Source organism: Eurosta solidaginis, chromosome 3 (assembly GCF_040869045.1).
Source record: "Eurosta solidaginis isolate ZX-2024a chromosome 3, ASM4086904v1, whole genome shotgun sequence".
NCBI classification, from domain to species: domain Eukaryota; kingdom Metazoa; phylum Arthropoda; class Insecta; order Diptera; family Tephritidae; genus Eurosta; species Eurosta solidaginis.
The window spans coordinates 258,773,435-258,795,856 of record NC_090321.1 but is presented as its reverse complement, the minus strand read 5'-3'; the positions used below and the strand labels follow the sequence as shown (position 1 = coordinate 258,795,856).

At 38.1% G+C, this 22,422-nt stretch overlaps 1 protein-coding gene across 1 annotated transcript; it reads left to right on the top strand.

Moving 5' to 3' along the window:
• Positions 1-540: 540 nt before the first annotated feature.
• Positions 541-9,852, top strand: Alp6 (Alkaline phosphatase 6). The gene is made up of 3 exons (XM_067778180.1): positions 541-709; positions 6,593-7,767; positions 9,423-9,852. The coding sequence occupies exons 1-3, from the start codon at positions 637-639 to the stop codon at positions 9,750-9,752; spliced, it is 1,578 nt and encodes a 525-aa protein (XP_067634281.1). The 5' UTR covers positions 541-636; the 3' UTR covers positions 9,753-9,852.
• The last annotated feature ends 12,570 nt before the right edge of the window (positions 9,853-22,422 follow it).

Genomic DNA, 22,422 nt, shown 5'->3' with positions numbered 1-22,422 from the left:
TTGTTTTGTTTTAAACCCAAAAGAGTTTTCAAGTTTCTATTTTTTTTTTGTTTTTTTTTAATCATAAGGGCCTTTTTTTAACAATTATAAAACCTTAGACTTACTGTTCAAATAATTTTAAAAAATAAAACGAATAAAATGAAAAAAAAAACAATAGAAAATTGAGGGGTTTTCAATTTAATACAAAAAAGTTTGAAAATTCTTAAACCGATGAATGGTTTAAAGTTGCGGCTCAAATTTGTCACCGTGTACTACGCTAATCTGGCTATAATAATCTAACTGATAAACAAGAACTTGCCAACTCGCAGATAGCGTTCTGCACCACATTCACAAAGAAACCACATTTAGTTTATGGTACTTGTAGATACTACCAAGAAACATGATAACAAGTCAATTTGGCGTTTCTTGCAAAAATTATTTTAACTCGAATAGAAATTTATTATGATAATTTTTATTGGTTTAAAAGCCCAAATGTTGTTCACATATTTGATAACATTGATAAAGAAGTTATGCAAGAAATTCACCGTATTGCGTTTTGACCATTTAGTTCAATTTCTACAGTTAACCCCGAGCAACACAAAAACTTTGCTGTAATATTGACATTATAATTAGTTCTAACGAAATTTAAGAATAAAAATGAGCAACGATCGACTTCGGGTATTTACCTTGTGTGTACTTTTAGTGGGCGTGGTGCTTGGGCGTGATGAAGGTGAGGAATCAAATTCGCTTTGAGTGTGATGAATTTGTTAGTTTTTAATGGAATAGATACTGTGAAGATGGTATAACAAGTTTCGTAATGATGTATTAAATACTTACTTGAAGAGGTTAGGAATAGAAAACATTAGTAACTACCTACTCGTTATTAAAGTTACATAATAGCAGCATGGTGAAATAATTCGACAGTTTGAAAAAGTATTTGCTATTGATGTGGCAGAATTTAGCTCATTTCATCCGGCACATTCATTCATAAATTGTTGTCGAGATCATCTTATACTGTGTTCAAACAGAAAAATAAATTGAGGCAATTTCGATTTAAATTGAGTGGTGTTCATACAACCGAATTTAGCTTACACAATAGTAATTTGATAGCTGGTTGGCTCATCTCTACAGCAACAACATACCTTTGTTCAGACTGTCAAATGTGCGTGTTGGTATTAGGCGAATGGAATGGAATGAAAACATAAATCCCACTGCCGGTAGAAAAGGCTTTGAAGAGATTTACATGGTATAATCAAAACAGCTGTCGCCTTGTCCGTCCTGATGTCACGTTGTTTAAATTTTTTTTCCAAATTATTAAATAAATTATAAAATTAAAAATTCCGTCAAATAAATGTTTTCATACATTTAAAGCAATACGGGCAATCCCCGATTAACTCGTACAAATAGACAACATTGGTTAATTCGTTGTAGTTCTATAAATAGAACAAAAACAGCAACAATACCAAGTTTCTTAGAAACCGCCTTACCAACAAGCATAACTTTAACACATAATTACATACGAAGTATGCAGTATGTAAAAGAATAATATATGCAAAGAAGGCAATTGGGAAAAACTTTACAACAATCAAAGCATGACGTGGCTGAATGCGTTTGTAACACTTTAACCATTGTAGGAGTGCGGGTTCGAATCCCACTGCCGGTAGAAAAGGCTTTGAAGAGATTTACAAGGTATAATCAAAACAGCTGTTTCCTTGTCCGTCCTGATGTCACGTTGTTTAAATTTTTCCCAAGTTATTCAATAAATCAGAAAACAAAACTTTGAAATTTTTGTGTGTTGTAAGAAAATATGTTCAATGTTTTGGTTTCATTTTGAGTTTGCCATCCTCTTTTGACAATCCCTACTCCAGTGAAATGAAAACAAAAATCAGCTTATGAGATGAGCCAACCATATAGTTGAGCCATGCGTAACCGACGTTTAAATCTACTCGATAAACACACTTTACAAGGTTTCATTTGCAGTTTTAAACAATTTATTACGCCACTTGTTTTTAAATTGGCAATTTATTATATGATAAATTGTATAATAAATTGTCCAAATGGTATAAAATGCCAATTTGGTGTGTGTTTGTACATAGCATTATACTTAGATTCTAAGGCTATGTCCGGCAGTACTCAGTTACATCATATTCATTTCATCAATGTGCTATCGAGACTCTGAGCGAGATCACGCTTTAAGAAGATATCTGCAAATGTTGTGATAGATTTGCAACTCTCTCAGAATGTTAAGATCGTTGAAATTCGAATTCGATGGTCTACCAGCGCGATGGATACCTAGTTGAATTCTGGCCTATAACAGCTGGCAAAGATATTGTAACAAATTTTAAGGAATTCCTGATAATTATGCGCCTTCTGCTTACGTTCTAATCGCTGAGTTGTCGAATAAATAACTTCAATGTTCAACATTGCAAAATGGTCTTTATTTGGACTACTTTGGGAGTAGTACTCCACAAATTCAATTACACTTCACTACTAGCACGTTTAAATCAAACTGATTAGTTATTCCTCAGCTTGCGCTGCTTTTATACTCTCTGTTGTCTCGTTCGTTTCCCCTGAGGTCTACACTTTGCACGATATTGCCTTCATACTTGTTTATATAGCTATATGCGTGTGTATGTATAGGTAACAATATCTGCTCTTAGCTGCTGCCTACATATGTGTATGTGAAATATCTCTTCGCTTCGAGTTGCTGTTTATGTATGTGGAATATTCATCGTCGCCTTGTAGATAAGAGTGGCTGCTTGCTTTAATGTGTACATGTACATAAGTGTGGCCGATTACTGTTTTCGTTGCGATTATTTACTAACATCATTTTTTTTTTTATTTCCTTGATACCTATCCTTGACATTTCTGGTAAGTAAATTACAAAAACAGATATCTTTCCTTTAGGAGCATAGGGCAAAAACAAGTTCTCTCCACCGAGTTCTGTTATGAGCTAGTCTCTTGACCTCTCTCCACGACCCTTCCGACCGACCGACATTACTAACATCATAATGATGCTAATATTCGCCACAATATGAATAATTAGAAATTATTCATTTCCTCTCAATTCGTCTAAAGAAACGATTTTAAGGGCAAATTATGTAAGGCGCAACGAGTAAATTTTTTTGCGTCTGAACCAAGACTCGTATGATTTAAGAGCATCCGCGCATTACAATGAGTGACAGCACACTACTTTGTGAAATTTTTGATATTATATAGTAGTGAATGTAATGTAAGTGACTGCGACGAAAAGTGTCACATCGTCATACATAATGAGGCCCTAAATGTCTGTTGTTGGATATATAGAAGCAAGCGCCAGTACTTGTGAGATAATTAACAGCAAGAATGCGGAAATGTTGATGTTAGAAAACTAAGCAAACTATGGACTGGCTTAGCGATCCACAGGATTTTTGCGCAGAATATCTTCCTTCGCAGGCGTCGTTCTCATTAAACGGTCAGGACTATAAACTTAACAAAAACCGCGCGAAACACCCCAAATCTGTTTTAAAATAGCATCACTGACCAATATTATGAAAATGAACGCATTGACAGTGCTCCTATGAAGCCATACTTTCATATTTATTCATCAGTGCTGTCAACGTATTTAGAAAGTCTATTGACTTCTTCGACGTGTTGGTATATAAGCAGAAGCGTAGAAAAATTTGGATAGGTAAAACCGTGGCGAATTTTTCGGCCAATCCAATTGCGGGAAAAAAGCATAACTAAGATTTTTGGTTGAGCTCAAGGCCGGATTTTCTTAAATAAAACACTTAGATGTGTATTTTATTTTGGTTTTATTTTTCAATATTTCGACTTCAGTCTGAAGTTATCCTCAGGAATCTTAAGCCACGCTTTGAAGCATGGCATAGTAATGACGGCGACTTTCGGAACATGCGCTCAGAATACCTTCATTGCGCTAAGGGTAAAGTGGCAACTGTGCATTAAAATATTTTTATCAAAAGTAATTGAAAAAGTTTTTCGAAAATCACTTCGGTTAAGAAGGGCGTTTTATAACCATATTGGCGCGTTCATCTGGGCGAAAAAAGAAATTCATTAGCCATGCCCGTCCGTCTGTCCGTAAACACGATAACTTCAGTGAATTTTGAGGTATCTTATACTATGTACAAACACACACCAAATTGGCTATTTATACCATTTGGGAAATTTATTACGCAATTTGTCATATAATAAATTGTAATAATAAATTGCCAATATAAAAAAAATTGCGTAATAAATTGTTTCGAACTGCAAATGCAACCTTGTAAAGTGTGTTTATTGAGTAGATTTAAACGTTAGTTACGCATGGCTCAACTATATCGTTGCCTCATTTCATCAGCTGATTTAATTTTTGTCATTTCACTGAATTAAGGATTGTCAAAAGAAGATGCGAAATTAAAAATAAAACCAAAACATTGAACACATTTTCTTACAACCCACAAAAATTTCAAAGTTTTGTTTTCATTCCATTCCATTCGCCTAATACCAACACGCATATTTTTGACAGTCTGAACAAAGGTATGTTGTTGCTGTAGAGATGAGCAAACCAGCTATCAAATTACTATAATGTAAGCTAAATTGAGTTGTATGAACACCACTCAATTTAAATCGAAATTGCCTCAATTTATTGTTCTGTTTGTACATAGTATTAATGAAATCTGGTATGTAAGTTCCTGGGCACTCATCTCAGATCGCTATTTAAAATGAACGAAATGGGACTATAACCACGCCCACTTTTTCGATATCGAAAATTTCGAAAAAGTGCGATAATTCATTACCAAAGACGGATAAAGCGATGAAACTTGGTAGGTGTGTTGACCTTATGACGCAGAATAGAAAATTAGTACAATTTTGGACAATGGGCGTGGCATCGTCTACTTTTAAAAGGAGGTAATTTGAACGTTTTGCAAGCTGTAATTTGGCAGCTGAGTATGTAATATTCGGTTACACCCGAACTTAGCATTCCTTACTTTTTTTTCTTAAAAAGGTGGCAACCTTGTGAAAGTATGACAATCCCTGAGTACAATAGTTTAAAATGTGATGCGTTATCTGTTTTTGTGGCGAAGGACAAGCCAAACAAAAGCAGCCACAGAAATTGCAAAACGCAAGTGGTCGTGGATTGGACACTCGATTAAGAGGCCTCCAGACAATATGGCAAGGCAAGCACTGCGGTGGAACCCGCAGGGAAGCAGAAGACCCGGGGCGCCAGCGAAAACCTGGCGTAGAACTGTCGATAAAGAATTGGAAGATGCAGGTTACACGTGGAATGATGTCACGAGGACAGCACCAAATAGAATAAGATTCAAATCGGTTGTCGAGGCCCTATGCTCCATTAGGAGTTAAGGAAGGAAAGAAGAAGAAGAAGCGTTATCTGTTTACTAAATCAGTAGAGCCGTGATATAATAAAAACCTATTATAAAGACGACTATTGAGAACACTTGCCTTCGCTCCACTAAACCCATCGCGAAGCACATACAAAGTTTTTTGTTATCCCTTTTAATTTAATTTGGATCGACTCTCCAAGTTGAATCCGCAGCTTTGCGCATTCCCTCCGCTCCATTCTACTGTTGTTTCCATTTAATTTGAAACCGAGTCTCCGGGCTCGTTTCAGTAGTCCTGTGTATCTCTATGTCCTACACTCCACCTTTCTCCCGTTTTTATGTGATTTAAAGTGAAGTTTTCGGGTTGGTTCCACAGTTCTGGGCATGGTTAAATGCTATGACTCGCCCTATTCCCGTTTCCATTTAATTTGAAAGTGAGTCATCAGGTTCGTTTCGGCAATTCCTATCATCGTGGTCTGTCGTTTTCCGTGTCCATTTTTATTTGGAACTGGGACACCGGTCGCAGTTCAGTATTTCCGCACAACACTAAGTCTAACATGCTAACCCATTCTATCCCTGTTTTCATTTAATTTGTAAATCAAACTTCAAATTCGGTTCCGTAGCTTCGCACGTCATTAACTAATACGGTCCGTTCTACAACCGTATCCTTTTATCTTGAGACCGCGTTAGGCTTCGCTGTCATGCTTATTCCTAAATCCCACGTCCTTTTGTACTCTCTTGTTCATTTTATTTAGTACAAATACGAGTTTAGTTCAGTAGTTTACTCGGTACTACGGTTCGTTCTGTTCACATTTTCATATAATTTTGAACCCATTCTGCAGTCCCGCACATCATTTAGGCCTATCTCAGGTCCTACTTCCTTTTTCATTTGATTTAAGACCACGTGTTCAAGCTCGGCTCTGCAGTTGCGCGCCTTTGTTTTGAACACTAAAACCCTGTAATTTTCTCATTTCCATTTCAAGTCTTCGGATACGGTTAGCAAGTTCAGCGTCCAGTTCCTGTTTTCATTTAGTTTGAAGCTGCGCAAAGCATCAAAACTTACCCATCGTTCTACTACAGAGTCTTCGGGTATGGGACCTCAGTTTCGCGCATCACTAAGTCCACTATGAATTAGCAATCTCGTTTCCAAAGCATTTTTCGTAAGTAATTTATAATGCCATTGTTAATTTTACTGTTATTGCGTGCATAAAATATTGTTAAGCAGTTTTTTGTTGTGTTTAAAACAAAAATTTTACAATACATAAAATTATAACACCGTTCTTTCGCCCACACAGACCACCCACGCGACAACAACCCCTCTTTACGCACGTTAACAAAGTCTGCATCCCATGTTACCAGCGACGTTGAACGTGATGCTGCATACTGGCACGAGGTTGCACAATCTATACTGGAGAGTAAACTCAAACAAGCTGCGCAGGTGAAATCTGACAATGGAGCTAAGAATATTATCTTCTTCTTGGGCGATGGCATGTCAGTACACACAATTACAGCGGCACGTAACCTAATGGGTGACAGCTCCAAACAGGTATCTTTCGAAAAGTTTCATTATGTAGGTCTATCAAAGACCTATTGCGTAGATCGACAAGTAGCCGATTCAGCTTGTACGGCCACCGCCTATTTGGGTGGTGTAAAAGCCAACTATGGTACAATTGGAGTTAATGCCAAAGTTAAGCGTTATAATTGTCAAACCGGACAAAATTCCGCTCATTTTGTCGATAGCATCGCCAAATGGGCACAAGATGCCGGTAAGGATACAGGTTTAGTTACAACCGCGCGCGTCACACACGCTTCTCCAGCTGGGATGTATGCGCATACAGCTAATCGTGCTTGGGAAAATGATGCCAAAGTGAAGTTGGATGGTTGCAGCCCCAATGATAATGTTGATATTGCACGTCAGCTTGTCGAATGGGATACTGGTAAAAAGTTGAAAGTAGTAATGGGTGGTGGTCGACGTGAGTTCCTTAACACAACCGTTAATGATGAAGAAGGTATTCCCGGCTCTCGTACGGATGGACGTAATCTTATACAAGATTGGTTAAAAGATAAGAAGACCAGTGGTCAAGAGGCAGCGTATGTTTGGAGCAAGAAAGGTTTGAGTTTGGTGAATTTGGAAAAGACTGAATACTTGTTGGGCTTGTTTGACAGTTCGCATTGTCCCTACCATGGCGATTTGGCGCGTACTAGATATGATCTGGTTAAACCGACGTTAACGGAAATGACTGAGGTGGCAATTAAAATGTTAAGTAAGAACAAGAATGGTTATTTCCTATTTGTTGAGGGTGCGCGTATCGATATGGCACATCATGATACTCGTGCACGCAAGGCTCTCGAGGATACTGTGGAGTTCTCACAAGCCATTGCACGTGCGCGTAGTATGACCTCAGAAGATGATACGCTAATTGTGGTGACTTCAGATCATTCGCACACCATGACTGTCAATGGTTATCCGGTGAGTATGAATGTAGACGGGTTGTTAGGATAATTAAATATTTTTTTATCGGTAACTAGTAAATTGTAAGTTTGTTCACATTAGTTGCTAAACATGAGTTGCTTTGTACCAGCATACAGATGTCGCTATTGATAAAGATTTGTGTAAATCCAAGCGTAACATTATATCAATAATATTGCACTCACCAATCGGATATCCACCCAGAAGGGCCACCTTCTTTGTGGGCAAATGCTTGTTTAATTGCATTTGCATTCGTTCGCCCGTCATTCGGCCAACTATTCGTACAACCATCGCTCTGTGACAACCAAAATTTGAGATATGTTATTTAAGAAAACTTTGGGACAGCTAATTCAAAACAAAGGAAAGTACTATCTATGGGCGAAATTGTACAGGTACAGTACTGATATACACCCACCGCAGTTTAAGGCGCGGCTTCTCTCGGGATACGAAAATCATGCTTTCAGTGGCAACGTCTGATGTGGCGGCTCTGAAGTGTTCGAGAGAATAGTTCTTCGCAAGATTTACGGGACTGTTGTTGTTGTTGTGGCGACTAAAACCCCCAGACCTGAGGGTCCGAGCAGTCGAAAAAATTAATCAACACCAGAAGGTGGTGATAACAGAGCGGAGCCGGATTCATTTCAGACAAAGGACTGCCTACATCTGCAACACTTCTCTTAACTTTCGGATAGCCTTTTTGTTGTTACAATAACAACAGTGACTTATATAGTTTTCTTGATTTTCCGACAGGGTGGATAAATGATGTATATTGAAACGTCATCCCTTGTCAAATTTGGTTTCGAGACAAACCGGTTTCGGCATTGTGCCATCATCAGTATGGATTTTCGATCAGTGGCACCATTGCAATCATGAAACGGACTATCCTAGACAGATACCCTCAAATCCTGGGCCCGCAAGCCTTTGCAATACTCGTAATCAAAAAGTGGGTGTTCCATTACATGAAACTTCTTTGTGGTTTTTGTGAATGTTCAGTTACATGTTTTAAATATCGAGACAGACGCGCGTTTGCTCCCGCACTTCATGGTCATCAGACGCTGCCGATGGGGTTTTCTAGGTAACCTTTAAACTGATCACGTGATTATCATATTTGCAGCACATTAGCTCGTTACCGAATGGAAGTTCAGTGGCTACCCAGCGAATGCTTGCGTGCATGCGTCTGGAAATAGTGAGCGGCTAGAACCGTATGCAAAAGAATATGGCGTTCAACAACTTTCCTCAGTTAAATGGAGCAAGTGAAGCACTTCAGTCCCCTCAAAATAAACTACGCCCCTTTTCACACGACATCCCTTTCGCAGAATTTAAAAAGTTTATTTGTATTGGAACAAAATTTACGAACTCGACACATTCTTTGGGAACTTTTTCAAAAATATATTTGTCCTTATGTACAAAAAAAAATAACTTGGAGTCTAGTATATTTTTCCTTTTCTTTAATGCCAATATTGTTTTCTTTCGCTAAGTGCCTTCCAATAATATCTCAAATTACTCATATTCTAATTGGAGAATTTTTAATTCACACTTTAGGGATCTTTCAAAAAGTTATAGCTACCTTCAATCCACTACTGAGCATATAATACTCGGTTTCCTCCGGTTTTAAACGTTTTTAAATTGTTCTCTTTTTTCTTCTATTTTATTTTCAGTATCGTGATGAAGCAATTACTGGTTTGGCCAATGGTGTAGCCGACGATGGTTTACCTTACACTGTTTTGTCCTATGCCAATGGACCTGGTTTCGACAATACCTACAATGAAAAGACGGGTCGTAGTGAAATCTATGCAGATGAGACCGATAATGCAAACTTTGAATATCTTGCCACTGTTCCCTTGGAAGCGGAGACTCATGGTGGTGATGATGTGGGCGTATTCGCTTCCGGACCCTTCGCTCAATACTTTAGCGGTAACTATGAGCAATCAAATATACCAGCAATGATGGCGCGCGCTTTAAATATTGGACCATTTGCAAATATTTAAGTTGTTTAAAAAAACAATTATAAAAAAAAATGGTATTAAGATTGTTTTTTTGTAAATGCATAAGTATTTTGTAAAGATCGTGTTTATAAAATACCCAAAATTGTCATTTTATTGAAATAATTGTGAAGGAGATAGGAAGAATACGAAAATATAGCCTGCCGCATGCGGACGACTAATGTTGTTGTTCCTGTTGTAGCGATATTATGTGATCTAAGTAATGATCCATAGCCGGGCAGCACAGCAACCAACCAATGAGGCTTTTATGAAAACTTGTAAGATTTTAAAGAGAACAGTTTTCCAAATCAGTCTCCGAAACGTACCATATTTTTCAAAAAACATCTGCAGGAATCATTAAGTGGACTATGTGAAACGCGCTGGTCTGAAGAACATGATGGTATAATGCAGTTTGAAGAAAATATCACAAAAATTGTTGCTTCGTTTCAAGAAATTTCTACTTGGCAAGATCCAACAACAAGTTCTGAGGCCCGTTCTATGTTGAAATCTATTTGCGAGACAGAGTTCGTGATTTCAATGATTTGTTTGAGCAATGTACTTTCTGTTACACGACCACTAAGCTTACTTCTGCAAACACCGTCAATAGATTTGAATCAAGCTGCTGAAGCATTGAGTGACACTTTGCGAACAATAAAAAACCATAGACTTGAAGCAGGAAGTCGTTTTTCGGGACTTTACAAAAAAATAGTCGCTTTAGCAGATGAGTTGAAGTTTGATATTGTCCTCCCACGAATTGCTAAAAAGCAAATACATCGAGCGAATTACACTTCATCAGACGCTGAAGAGTGTTATCGAAAAGCAATTTGTATACCTTTTCTTGATCATTCTTGATTTACAAGGTAGATTACCTGAAGATACATTGGAAGTTTTTAATCTTAATTTGCTACTCCCATCGTGAACCATCAAAGATAATACACTGCAAAAAAAAATTTGTCTAAAGGCCTTGTCCAAGATCTTGGTAAACGATACGCATCTCTTATTGGAGGAAATAAAATTAATCTAGATGGAGAGTACGAAGTGTTGTCAGAACGCTGATAAGCAACACAAAAAATCAATTCCACTATCAGCTGAACAAGTTTTAAATGGTTGCAATGAATATGCGTTTCCATCAATAAATGATTTTATCAAAACTCTGGCCACGCTTCCAGCTAGCAATTCTTGTGTTGAAAGGAGTTTTTCGACACTTCGCCGGTTGAAAACGTGGTTACGGTCCACAATGTCCCAGAACAGACTCACTGGTCTTGCACTTTTAAATACCCATTTCGATATTGATATTGATCATATAATTGAAAGATATGTAAGAAAAGGGAAGCATAGAATTAAAATTACTGTGTGAATATGAACTATGCAGAAGATAAAAATGATGTAAAAAAATTGGATGTGTTATTGTTAATTTGAATAACTAAATGAAACCAAATATGTGTATGAAATTATTAAACAATGTAAAAAAATACTGATAAATTTACCCCTAAAAAATAACGGTCTGCTATACGTTTCCCTTGTTGTTTTGTCTTGCATTTTCACGTATAAAGTGTCTTGATGTGAACTTTGTTCAAAACACATCAGCTATTGGGATAAACAATTACTGACTGAAATCGCCCCCCCCCCCCCCCCTCAAAAAGCAGCCTGGATCCGCCACTGCCTTCCAAAGACTTTACTCGACTCTGCGCCACGTATGCTTGTCCCTTCTCCAACTCCAAAATATTTTGATGTCACTTCTACCGGACTGTATGTAATATTTGTTCCAAATATGAGCCAAATCGGACATCATAGGTCGCTTTCTTTTCATGTATGTAATGTATTATATGTTCCAAATATGGACCAAATCGAACCACAAATACGATTTTTTGAATATCTCGATCTTGCAACACCTAGCGGCGATTTTTTTCATAGGTCGCTTTCTATTCTTGTATGTATTATGTGTTCCAAATATGAGCCAAATCGGATAACAAATACGATTTTTGTGAATATCTCGATCCTTGCGCCACTTAGAGGCGATTTTTTTCATAGGTCGCTTTTTATTCTTATATGTATTATGTGTTCCAAATATGAGCCAAATCGGACCACAAATACGATTTTTGTGAATATATCGATCCTTGCGCCACCTAGCGGCGATTTTTTTCATTGGTCGCTTTTTATTCTTGTATGTATTATGTATTCCAAATATGAGCCAAATCGGACCACAAATACGATTTTTGTCAATATCTCGTTCCTACCGCCACCTAGCGGAGATTTTTTTCATAGGCCGCTTTCTATTCTTATATGTATTATGTGTTCCAAATATGAGCCAAATCGGACTACAAATACGATTTTTGTGAATATCTCGATCCTTGCGCCACCTAGCGGCGATTTTTTTCTTATTATTGCATTGTCATCGGGTTCTGAACTATATTCTAAGTTTCAAGCTTGTAGCTTATCGGGAAGTTTCTTAAATTTCAATTACAAAATTCGTTCACAACGGCCGTGCATGCGGCCGTGCGGCCTGCCTGTCAAGTCAAGCTAAATAAAACCGTTTAAAAATAGGTAGGTACTTTGTGTGAGGATGCAAAGCTTCACGTTTTTAGTGGTTTGCATGTAAAAACTATGACTAAGAATCACGTATTTCAAGAAATTATGACGTAAACGTAAGTATTTGATCAAATTTGGTGAAATTTGAAGCTTCTAGCCGTAAAAAAGGGGCAAAAATTACAGTCTATGATTTTTTCAGACCACAATATATGCTATATATGTACGTAAGCATTTGGTGGAGTTTGAAGCTTCAATCTGATAAATTGAGGAAGATATGACAAAAATCATCTTTTTCTGAAAAATAGGTTATATGGAGGATATATGCTATAGTGGTCCGAGCCGGCCGGTTCCGACAAATGTCTAATCGGACACCTAAATACACCCGCTCACCAAATTTTATCAAGATATCTCAAAAATTGAGGGACTAGTTTGCATAAAAACAGACAGACGGACAGACGGACATGGCTAAATCAACTCAGCTCTTCATCCTGATTATTTCCGTATACTTAATGGTGGGTCTATCTATTTTCCTTTAAGGACTTACAATTTTGAGATTCGTGCCAAAGTTAATATACCATTTCATTTTCATGAAAGGTATAAAAAATAAAAACTAAGATCGCATGACACCTCTGTATGACTAAGCAGAATTTAGCACACATATTCATGCTTACGGTTTGTTTCGCTTCGAGTTAAGGGCTCGCAATGAGCGAAACCGACTCATGACGAATTGTACGGGGATTTCTGTTATGTGCATAATGAATATACGTGAAGCTAACTCTGTTTTCATAATTTGCTGAATTGACATTTAATTAGATTGAGTTTGCAATTTTACAGGGTCTATCTCAATCATATGAAACGAAGTTAATATGTGTGAATTATGCATTAGGGTGTCCCACATTTCGTAAATTTTTTAATTTTTTTTTTACTTCTTTCCAGTCCCAACGATTCGGTATTGAATGATAAATATCAGCATAAATGGGCACTTAACCGCCTAGACGATTTTATCGATTACTTACGGCTATTGGAAACACCAAGTGACTTTCTCCACCTGTCCCTCCCAACTCAGTCAGGATCTCCCTTTTATTTGCTTAGAAATTCTTGTGCCGACAGGAATACTTTCAGGGCCGGCACTATACTCATGTTTTGTTAAAGCTCACACAGCTCACCATTAAACTCTTTTCGATGCACATCGTCAACATTACGCACACGACTATAAATATTGCGAAGAACTTCTTTCTCGAACACTACACCGATAATAGCTTCACTAGGTCGCACTTATCTGGTCCAGTTAGTTCGTCAACTTTGGGCTTCAGTTAAGCGCACAATACGCTAGATGAAACGCTGAACGCGATATTAAGCAGGCTGATTTCGAGATAATAAGACCAGTTGACAAGATTACATTTCAGTTGGATTGGGACATAGCACACTCTAATTTTAAAAAGGTAACATGCGCTTTTCCGACTATATTTTACTTCCTCTTTACCAACTCTTATCCTCTTCGGCGCTTTCTTACTTCAAAACAGGGAAATTGCCACACTAAATTTTTCTTAGTCGGGTAGCGAAACATGTAATCCGTCATAAGGAATCGAAGAACCGGTCGCTTCATTTCCCTCGCTGTCTAGTAATGAGGAGAAGTATTCCCTTCGTAAAATAAGCACAATCTGTACGTTGGTTGGCTGGTTAGTTTAATATTTTCCTTTCCTTCTTTCTTTCTTCTGATAATCGTATGTCTCCTCTATTCACGTCACGGTAACAGCGCGATGCTGCGTTCGTGCCTGCATTTGCCTGCAGGCAGCGTACTTCTTTTCCAAGGGGCGAGGCATTCCTCATGGTACCAGTTGTTCCGTCGAACTTGCTTGTGGTACATAGTAAGTGATAAATTTGCTCCACTAATCGCGTACATCGTCAGATCAGAGTATGCTCTCAGTGAGCAAGGGCGACACCCGAGTAGAGTAATCTTCAGCTATCTGTTTTGTGGGCAAACGGCATCACTTCAGAGAGGGTTATGTATAGCTTGCTCCCATAATGTTATTACCTTCGAGTTTACATCTGAAGCATTACAATAAATCAGAGGACTTTCTATATGCCTCCCTTTTTATACTGAAACCTGATATACTGGTTGATTTTACGAAACAGCGCGGAAGTTGATTAACAGCAACACGGAGAAGTTACTTCATAGATGCTGAACTTTTCCACTCTCGGGCCAAAGATCGCTCCGTTGTCCGTTAAAGACGCCAAGAATGATAATGATGTTTGGCAAGGGTAATAATCGTAAGTATTTTCTGTTGTTTCATAGATATTCACAAATAGTTGTTATATTGAAAAACCTCGCCTTGATGTGGATTCCGGCGACAGGCTCTTCCTTCTGGCCACTAGGGTATACTTCCCATGGTGCTATTGTACCCTCCTGACTTGCCCCGTACATCACGTTTCCTTTAAGGCGGTGATTTCAGCCTTTGCTTTCACGAAAACTAACCAGCTGGGCATCTGTATCTTCTTTAAAAGAGTCCGCATTTTTTCAAGCATATACCCCAAAACCATAGTTTAGTAGCTTTCATTACAAAATCTTTATAGCGGGCTCCTTTATCCAAGATAGACGCCCCGCTTCAGTGTAACTCATGTTGTTGTTGTATTAACGACAAAGACGGGGAGTGTCTGTTGTGTGTAGGTTTTGGGGAGTGTTATCGATGTTGCTGGTCCTTTGCCGGATATAGATCCGGTACGTTCCGGTAATAAAGCACCATTAAGGTACTAGCCCGACCATCTCGGAAACGATTCATATGACCACATTAAATTTTCTAGGCCATCACGCCCCCACCCTCTAGTTCGATGAGGAAACTGGGGTCGCCAGAGCCTGCTAAATATGTGTATGATACATTTATATTTGTAACAGGATTTCCCTCGCGTAGGTGAGGTTGACAATTGGGTTGCGGAATCTTTGAAGCTATAAAGCTTTGTATTGCGCTTATCAACCCTTTGAATCCACAGTGCAACTCATGATGCTGCAAACAGTGTAAAACCCTAAGCCGGGTAACACGAAGTGGTCGCTGAGAATCTCACTCTATTTGCCGCTTACCTATGCACCACACGAGTTGATTAATGTATCTTGAATGTAGATTGTTTACGTTTCCCTGACTACACGAACAAGGACTCAAGAGCCCAAGTTGAGCATGGCCGCACTACTGGGGCTGTAGCCTAGCGATACAACCACACAACGTTACACTCAACCTTAGGAAATAAAGGGCATCCTAATAAATTTGGTTCTTTTTCATGGTGCTTTTATGTTGGTAAATTCACAATACTCGTACGCTCCCATGATGGATGGATGCTCAGAGTAGTTATGATTGTGGTATGTAAATATGAATACGTTCTTGTCATGTGCCTGACGAGCATAGAAAATTCGTAACCGAAAGTACTCAAAATTACTTGACTAAATATTTTGCTGGGAGTCACTGACTTTTTAGGTCATACATATGTATATGTAACGAAGAATGTGTATATTGGGGTGGTCCTTAAAACTGAAATAACAGATTTTTTCCAGTCGAAACCCTTAAAACGGTAGTACCTAGGGACTATATTCGACACATCAATTTTGGCTCCATCTAAAAACGATTACGGATGTCGCACAGGGTCAAAGATATTATTTCTCTATGGAGACTCAAACAAGTTTAATTTTTTCATTTTTCTTGTTAACACCCAAAATACTCAATACTATAATTTGCGGTATCCCATATAAGTTTTGGTCCCGATTGGAACCGGTTAAGGTTTATCGCACTGTGGCTAAAGTTCATATCATATATATTATTTCTTCCTTTTTCGCTCTTATTTGGAATCCAACTCTATAAATAAATTTTGGTTGTAAAGATGGAGATTCGGGCTACTAGCGAGCTTTGACCAATTTTGGTCGTAGAGCTTTTGTTTAGCTATATTTTATCAAAATAACTTGTTAACAAGTAAGGAAGGTTAAGTTCGGGTGTAACCGAACATTACATACTCAGTTGAGAGCTATGTTGACAACATAAGGGAAAATAACCATGTAGGAAAATGAACCGAGGGAAACCCTGGGTATGACATGTGTATCAAATGAAAGGCATTAAAGAGTATTTTATGAGGGAGTGGGCCAGAGTTCTATAGGTGGACGCCGTTTAAGGATATAGACATAAAGGTGGATCAGGGTTGACTCTAGAATGCGTTTGTACGATATGGGTATCAAATGAAAGGTGTTAATGAGTATTTTAAAAGGGAGTGGTGGTTGTTGTATACGTGGTCGCCTTTTTGAGATATAGTCATAAAGGTGGATCAGGGGTGACTCTAGACTGGGTTTGTACGATATGGGCATCAAATGAAAGGTGTTAATGAGTATTTTAAAAGGGAGTAATCCTTAGTTCCATAGGTGGACGCCGTTTCGAGATATCGCCATAAAGGTGGACCAGGGTTGACCCTAGAATTTGTTTGTACGATATGGGTATCAAAAGAAAGGTGTTAATAAGTATTTTAAAAGGGAGTGGGCCTTAGTTCTATAGGTGGATGCCGTTTCGAAATATCGCCATAAAGGTGGACCAGGGTTGACTCTAGAATGTGTTTGTACGATATGGGTATCAAATTAAAGGTATTAATGAGGGTTTTAAAAGGGAGTGGTGGTTGTTGTATACGTGGTCGCCTTTTCGAGATATCGTCATAAAGGTGGATCAGGGGTGACTCTAGACTGGGTTTGTACGATATGGGTATCAAATGAAAGGTGTTAATGAGTATTTTAAAAGGGAGTGGTGGTTGTTGTATACGTGGTCGCCTTTTCGAGATATCGTCATAAAGGTGGATCAGGGGTGACTCTAGACTGGGTTTGTACGATATGGGTATCAAATGAAAGGTGTTAATGAGTATTTTAAAAGGGAGTAATCCTTAGTTCCATAGGTGGACGCCGTTTCGAGATATCGCCATAAAGGTGGACCAGGGTTGACCCTAGAATTTGTTTGTACGATATGGGTATCAAAAGAAAGGTGTTAATAAGTATTTTAAAAGGGAGTGGGCCTTAGTTCTATAGGTGGATGCCGTTTCGAAATATCGCCATAAAGGTGGACCAGGGTTGACTCTAGAATGTGTTTGTACGATATGGGTATCAAATTAAAGGTATTAATGAGGGTTTTAAAAGGGAGTGGTGGTTGTTGTATACGTGGTCGCCTTTTCGAGATATCGTCATAAAGGTGGATCAGGGGTGACTCTAGACTGGGTTTGTACGATATGGGTATCAAATGAAAGGTGTTAATGAGTATTTTAAAAGGGAGTGGTGGTTGTTGTATACGTGGTCGCCTTTTCGAAATATCGCCATAAAGGTGGATCAGGGGTGACTCTAGACTGGGTTTGTACGATATGGGTATCAAATGAAAGGTGTTAATGAGTATTTTAAAAGGGAGTGGTGGTTGTTGTATACGTGGTCGCCTTTTCGAGATATCGTCATAAAGGTGGATCAGGGGTGACTCTAGACTGGGTTTGTACGATATGGGTATCAAATGAAAGGTGTTAATGAGTATTTTAAAAGGGAGTAATCCTTAGTTCCATAGGTGGTCGCCTTTTCGAGATATCTTCATAAAGGTGGACCAGGGGTGACTCTAGAATGCGTTTGTACGATATGGGTATCAAATGAAAGGTGTTAATGAGTATTTTAAAAGGGAGTAATCCTTAGTTCCATAGGTGGACGCCGTTTCGAGATATCGCCACATAGATGGACCAGGGGTGACTCTAGAATGCGTTTGTACGATATGGATATCAAAAGAAAGGTGTTAATAAGTTTTTTAAAAGGGAGTAATCCTTAGTCCCATAAGTGGACGTCGTTTCGAGATATCGCCATAAAGGTGGACCAGGGGTGACCCTAGAATTTGTTTGTACAATATGGGCATCAAACGAAAGGTGTTAATGAGTATTTTAAAAGGGAGCGGGCCTTAGTTCTATAGGTGGACACCGTTTCGAAATATCGCCATAAAGGTGGACCAGGGGTGACTCTAGAATGTGTTTGTACGATATGGGTATCAAATTAAAGGTATTAATGAGGGTTTTAAAAGGGAGTGGTGGTTGTTGTATAGGTGGTCGCATTTTCGAAATATCGCCATAAAGGTGGACCAGGGGTGACTCTAGAATTTGTTTGTACAATATGGGTATCAAAAAAAAGGTGTTAATGAGTATTTTAAAAGGGAGTAATCCTTAGTTCCATAGGTGGACGTCGTTTCGAGATATCGCCATAAAGGTGGACCAGGGGTGACCCTAGAATTTGTTTGTACAATATGGGCATCACACGAAAGGTGTTAATGAGTATTTTAAAAGGGAGTGGGCCTTAGTTCTATAGGTGGACACCGTTTCGAAATACCGCCATAAAGGTGGACCAGGGGTGACTCTAGAATGTGTTTGTACGATATGGGTATCAAATTAAAGGTATTAATGAGGGTTTTAAAAGGGAGTGGTGGTTGTTGTATAGGTGGTCGCATTTTCGAAATATCGCCATAAAGATGGACCAGGGGTGACTCTGGAATTTGTTTGTACAATATGGGTATCAAAAGAAATTTGTTAATGAGTATTTTAAAAGGGAGTAATCCTTAGTTCCATAGGTGGATGCCGTTTCGAGATATCGCTATAAAGGTGGGCCAGGGGTGACTCTAGAATTCGTTTGTGCAATATGGGTATCAAACGAAAAGAGTTAATGAGTATTTTAAAAGGAAATGGGCTTTGTTCTATAGGTGGACGCCTTTTCGAGATATCGCCATAAAGGTGGACCAGGGGTGACTCTAGAATGAGTTTGTACGAAATGGGTATCAAATTAAAGGTATTAATGAGAGTTTTAAAAGGGAGTGGTGGTAGTTGTATATGTGAATTCGTTTTCCAGATATCGACCAAAATGTGGACCAGGGTGACCCAGAACATCATCTGTTGGATTCTATTAATTTATTTATATATGTAATACCTGCCAAGATTTTAAGGGTTTTTTATTTCGCCCTGCAGAACTTTTTCATTTTCTTCTAATTAATACGGTAGGTGTCACAACCATTTCATAAAGTTTTTTCTAAAGTTATATTTCGCTTCAATAAAACAATCCAATTACCTTACCATGTTTCATCCCTTTTTTCGTATTTGGTATAGAATTATGGCATTTTTTTCATTTTTCGTAATTTTCGATATCGAAAAAGTGGACGTGGTCATAGTCGGATTTCGTTCGTGTTTCATACCAAGATAAAGTGAGTTCAATTAAGCACGCGAACTAAGTTCATTAAAGATATGTCGATTTTTGCTCAAGTTATCGTGTTAACGGCCATGCGGAAGGACAGACGGACGACTGTGTATAAAACTGGGCGTGGCATCAACCGATTTCGCCCATTTTCACAGAAAAGAGTTACTGTCATAAAATCTATGCCCCTACCAAATATCAAAAGGATTGGTTAGTTTTTGTTCGACTTATAGCATTAAAAGTATCCTAGACAAATTAAATGAAAAAGGGCGGAGCCCCGCCAATTTTGAAATTTTCTTTTATTTTTGTATTTTGTTGCACTATATCATTACTGGAGTTGAATGTCGACATAATTTACTTATATACTGTAAAGATATTAAATTTTTTGTTAAAATTTTACTTTAAAAAAAATTTTTTTTAAAGTGGGCGTGGTCCTTCTCCGATTTTGCTAATTTTTATTAAACGTACAAATAGTAATAGGAGTAACGTTCCTGCCAAATTTCATCATGATATCTTCAACGACTGCCAAATTACAGCTTGCAAAATTTTTAAATTACCTTCTTTTAAAAGTGGGCGGTGCCACGTCCATTGTCCAAAATTTTACTAATTTTCTATTCTGCGTCATAAGTTCAACTCATCTACCAAGTTTCGTCACTTTATCTCTCTTTTGTAATGAATTATCGCAATTTTTTCGGTTTTTCGAAATTTTCGATATCGAAAAAGTGGGCGTGGTTATAGTCCGATATCGTTCATTTTAAATAGCAATCTGAGATGAGTGCTCAGGAACCTACATACCAAATTTCATCAAGATACCTCAAAATTTACTCAAGTTATCGTGTTAACGGACGGACGGACGGACGGACATGGCTCAATCAAATTTTTTTTCGATCCTGATTATTTTGATATATGGAAGTCTATATCTATCTCGATTCCTTTATATATGTACAACCAACCGTTATCCAATCAAACTTAATATACTCTGTGAGCTCTGCTCAACTGAGTATAAACATAAACGATTGTGAGCACACAAAGAAATCGATTTGTATTATGCCACTATTGTGAATACTTGCACTGCATTGCTGGCAGTTGCTATCATACGCTAGATGGCGGCGCAAGTTGTAAGTACTAATTGATTGACAAAACAGTTGATTTTTGTTGATATTTGATAAGAGACTTTTATATTGGTTGCGCAAGATGCGCACCGGTCCGGCTCGTTTTAGCATATTGAGTCTTCATAGGGTAAACCGAATATGATCCCCTGTACATTACACCTGGCCAAATCCACCGTCACTTACCTTCAATGGTCAATACAAAAAGTCAATCGGAACTGTGATATTTTCTGAGCTTAGTAAACTTGTTTGCTGGGGTGAGACTTCAAAAAATCGGTTACTTGATTTATAAAACCACCCTAGTGTACATACATAATTATATCAAATATTATGTAAGTAAATTTGCATTTGTGTTGCATACTACACAACAATTCAGTTTTAGATTATCTTTACTTGGAATTTCTGGAGACCATACGATAAAATCATCTTCTTAATATAAGCAACGTCTTCCAAACGGAAGTTTACCTTATGGGATAGCTTCGTTGATATAACCAACAAAAATTTATATGTCGAGATTAGGACTACTTTAATGCAATGAATGAAACCTGCTTAGCCGGCAAGACCAAAGAAAATGTTCATAAAAGACTTTTTTCACGAGCAGAAACGGAATGCGGAGCTGAATTTCGATTCCCTGATTCTGTTGATTGCTTTGGCTTACTATGTAGATTCGACTCACTAATCTGGAATTTTGTTGATGTTGTAAAAACAGAATCATTCTGGCACACAACTACAGTCGTCCATAAGTTCAGCCTTCCTGATCAGTCCATACGCTACTCACCTTGAGGAATGATTTGTTCTGCGAGCGTTTGTCACGCGATAATAGTATAAAAGGAGGTGTGTAAATATTTGAGATGATTAAGGCAGTTATTCCTGTACGATGTGTAATGAATGCGTGACCCTTACCGTTACCACCTTCTCATAATTGTCTATGGACCTTAAAGCCACCGCATGTACTGAGATCTGATCATGAAATTAGCTTTACCTCTTTTAGCGCAGCAGTGCAGACGTTATGGTGCTTCGTAAACTCGGTTATCTCCGTGATCTTATCTTACTAATAGGTCCGTCCCAAATTTAATTGCAGAATTTTGCTGCGTGATGTGGTGACGTCCCCGCTCAAGACTTAGGGACGGATAAGTAAGGGTCGATGATATAAGGCTGCGTTGCGTGCGCTACTTTGAACCCGGTCAATGCCAAGAATGCGATGTAGTTAAATGTATTGTGACGAATATTAGCATCACTAAGCTGTTAGTAAATAATCACACAACAACAAAGACATGTAAATGAACAAATCAATCATCATTTACACACATACATACAAGGCAACGAAGAGGTATCTCACAAACACAAGTAATCATCAGCCGAAGTAGTTATTGACACATCCACCCGCATATGGCTATACGAAAAACATAAACTGCAAATATACATGTGTATAGATGGTAACCAAGCAGGAGATACAAAAGTTCTAGAAGGTGAAATGTCTGGTGAAACGTCTAGACCTTAGGTGAAATATGCGAACGAAGCAACGGAGACTACAAAAGCAGCGCAAGCTGGGTAATCAGTAATCAGTTTTGATTTAAACACGCTATTGATTGTGAAGTATATTTGTGAAGTACTACTCCCAAATTAACCTAAATAAAGATCAGTTTGCAATACTAAATATTCGAGTGATTTATTCAACAGTTTAGAGATTCGAACGTTAGCAGAATTTGCATAAATATCAGAAATACCCTGAATTCGTTACAGTATAGTTCGCTACATCACTCTTCAGCTAACTCATAAGATGGGGTAAACTTTTGGAATGTCAAGGAAAGAGGCATGTACCTTAGCA

Excerpts from the sequence above, each read along its gene's own strand:
- Alp6 (XM_067778180.1), top strand. The coding sequence starts at position 637 with ATGAGCAACGATCGACTTCGGGTATTTACCTTGTGTGTACTTTTAGTG. Across the intron at positions 710-6,592 it reads GGTGCTTGGGCGTGATGAAG|ACCACCCACGCGACAACAAC; the intron begins GTGAGGAATCAA and ends TCGCCCACACAG. Across the intron at positions 7,768-9,422 it reads TGACTGTCAATGGTTATCCG|TATCGTGATGAAGCAATTAC; the intron begins GTGAGTATGAAT and ends TTTTATTTTCAG.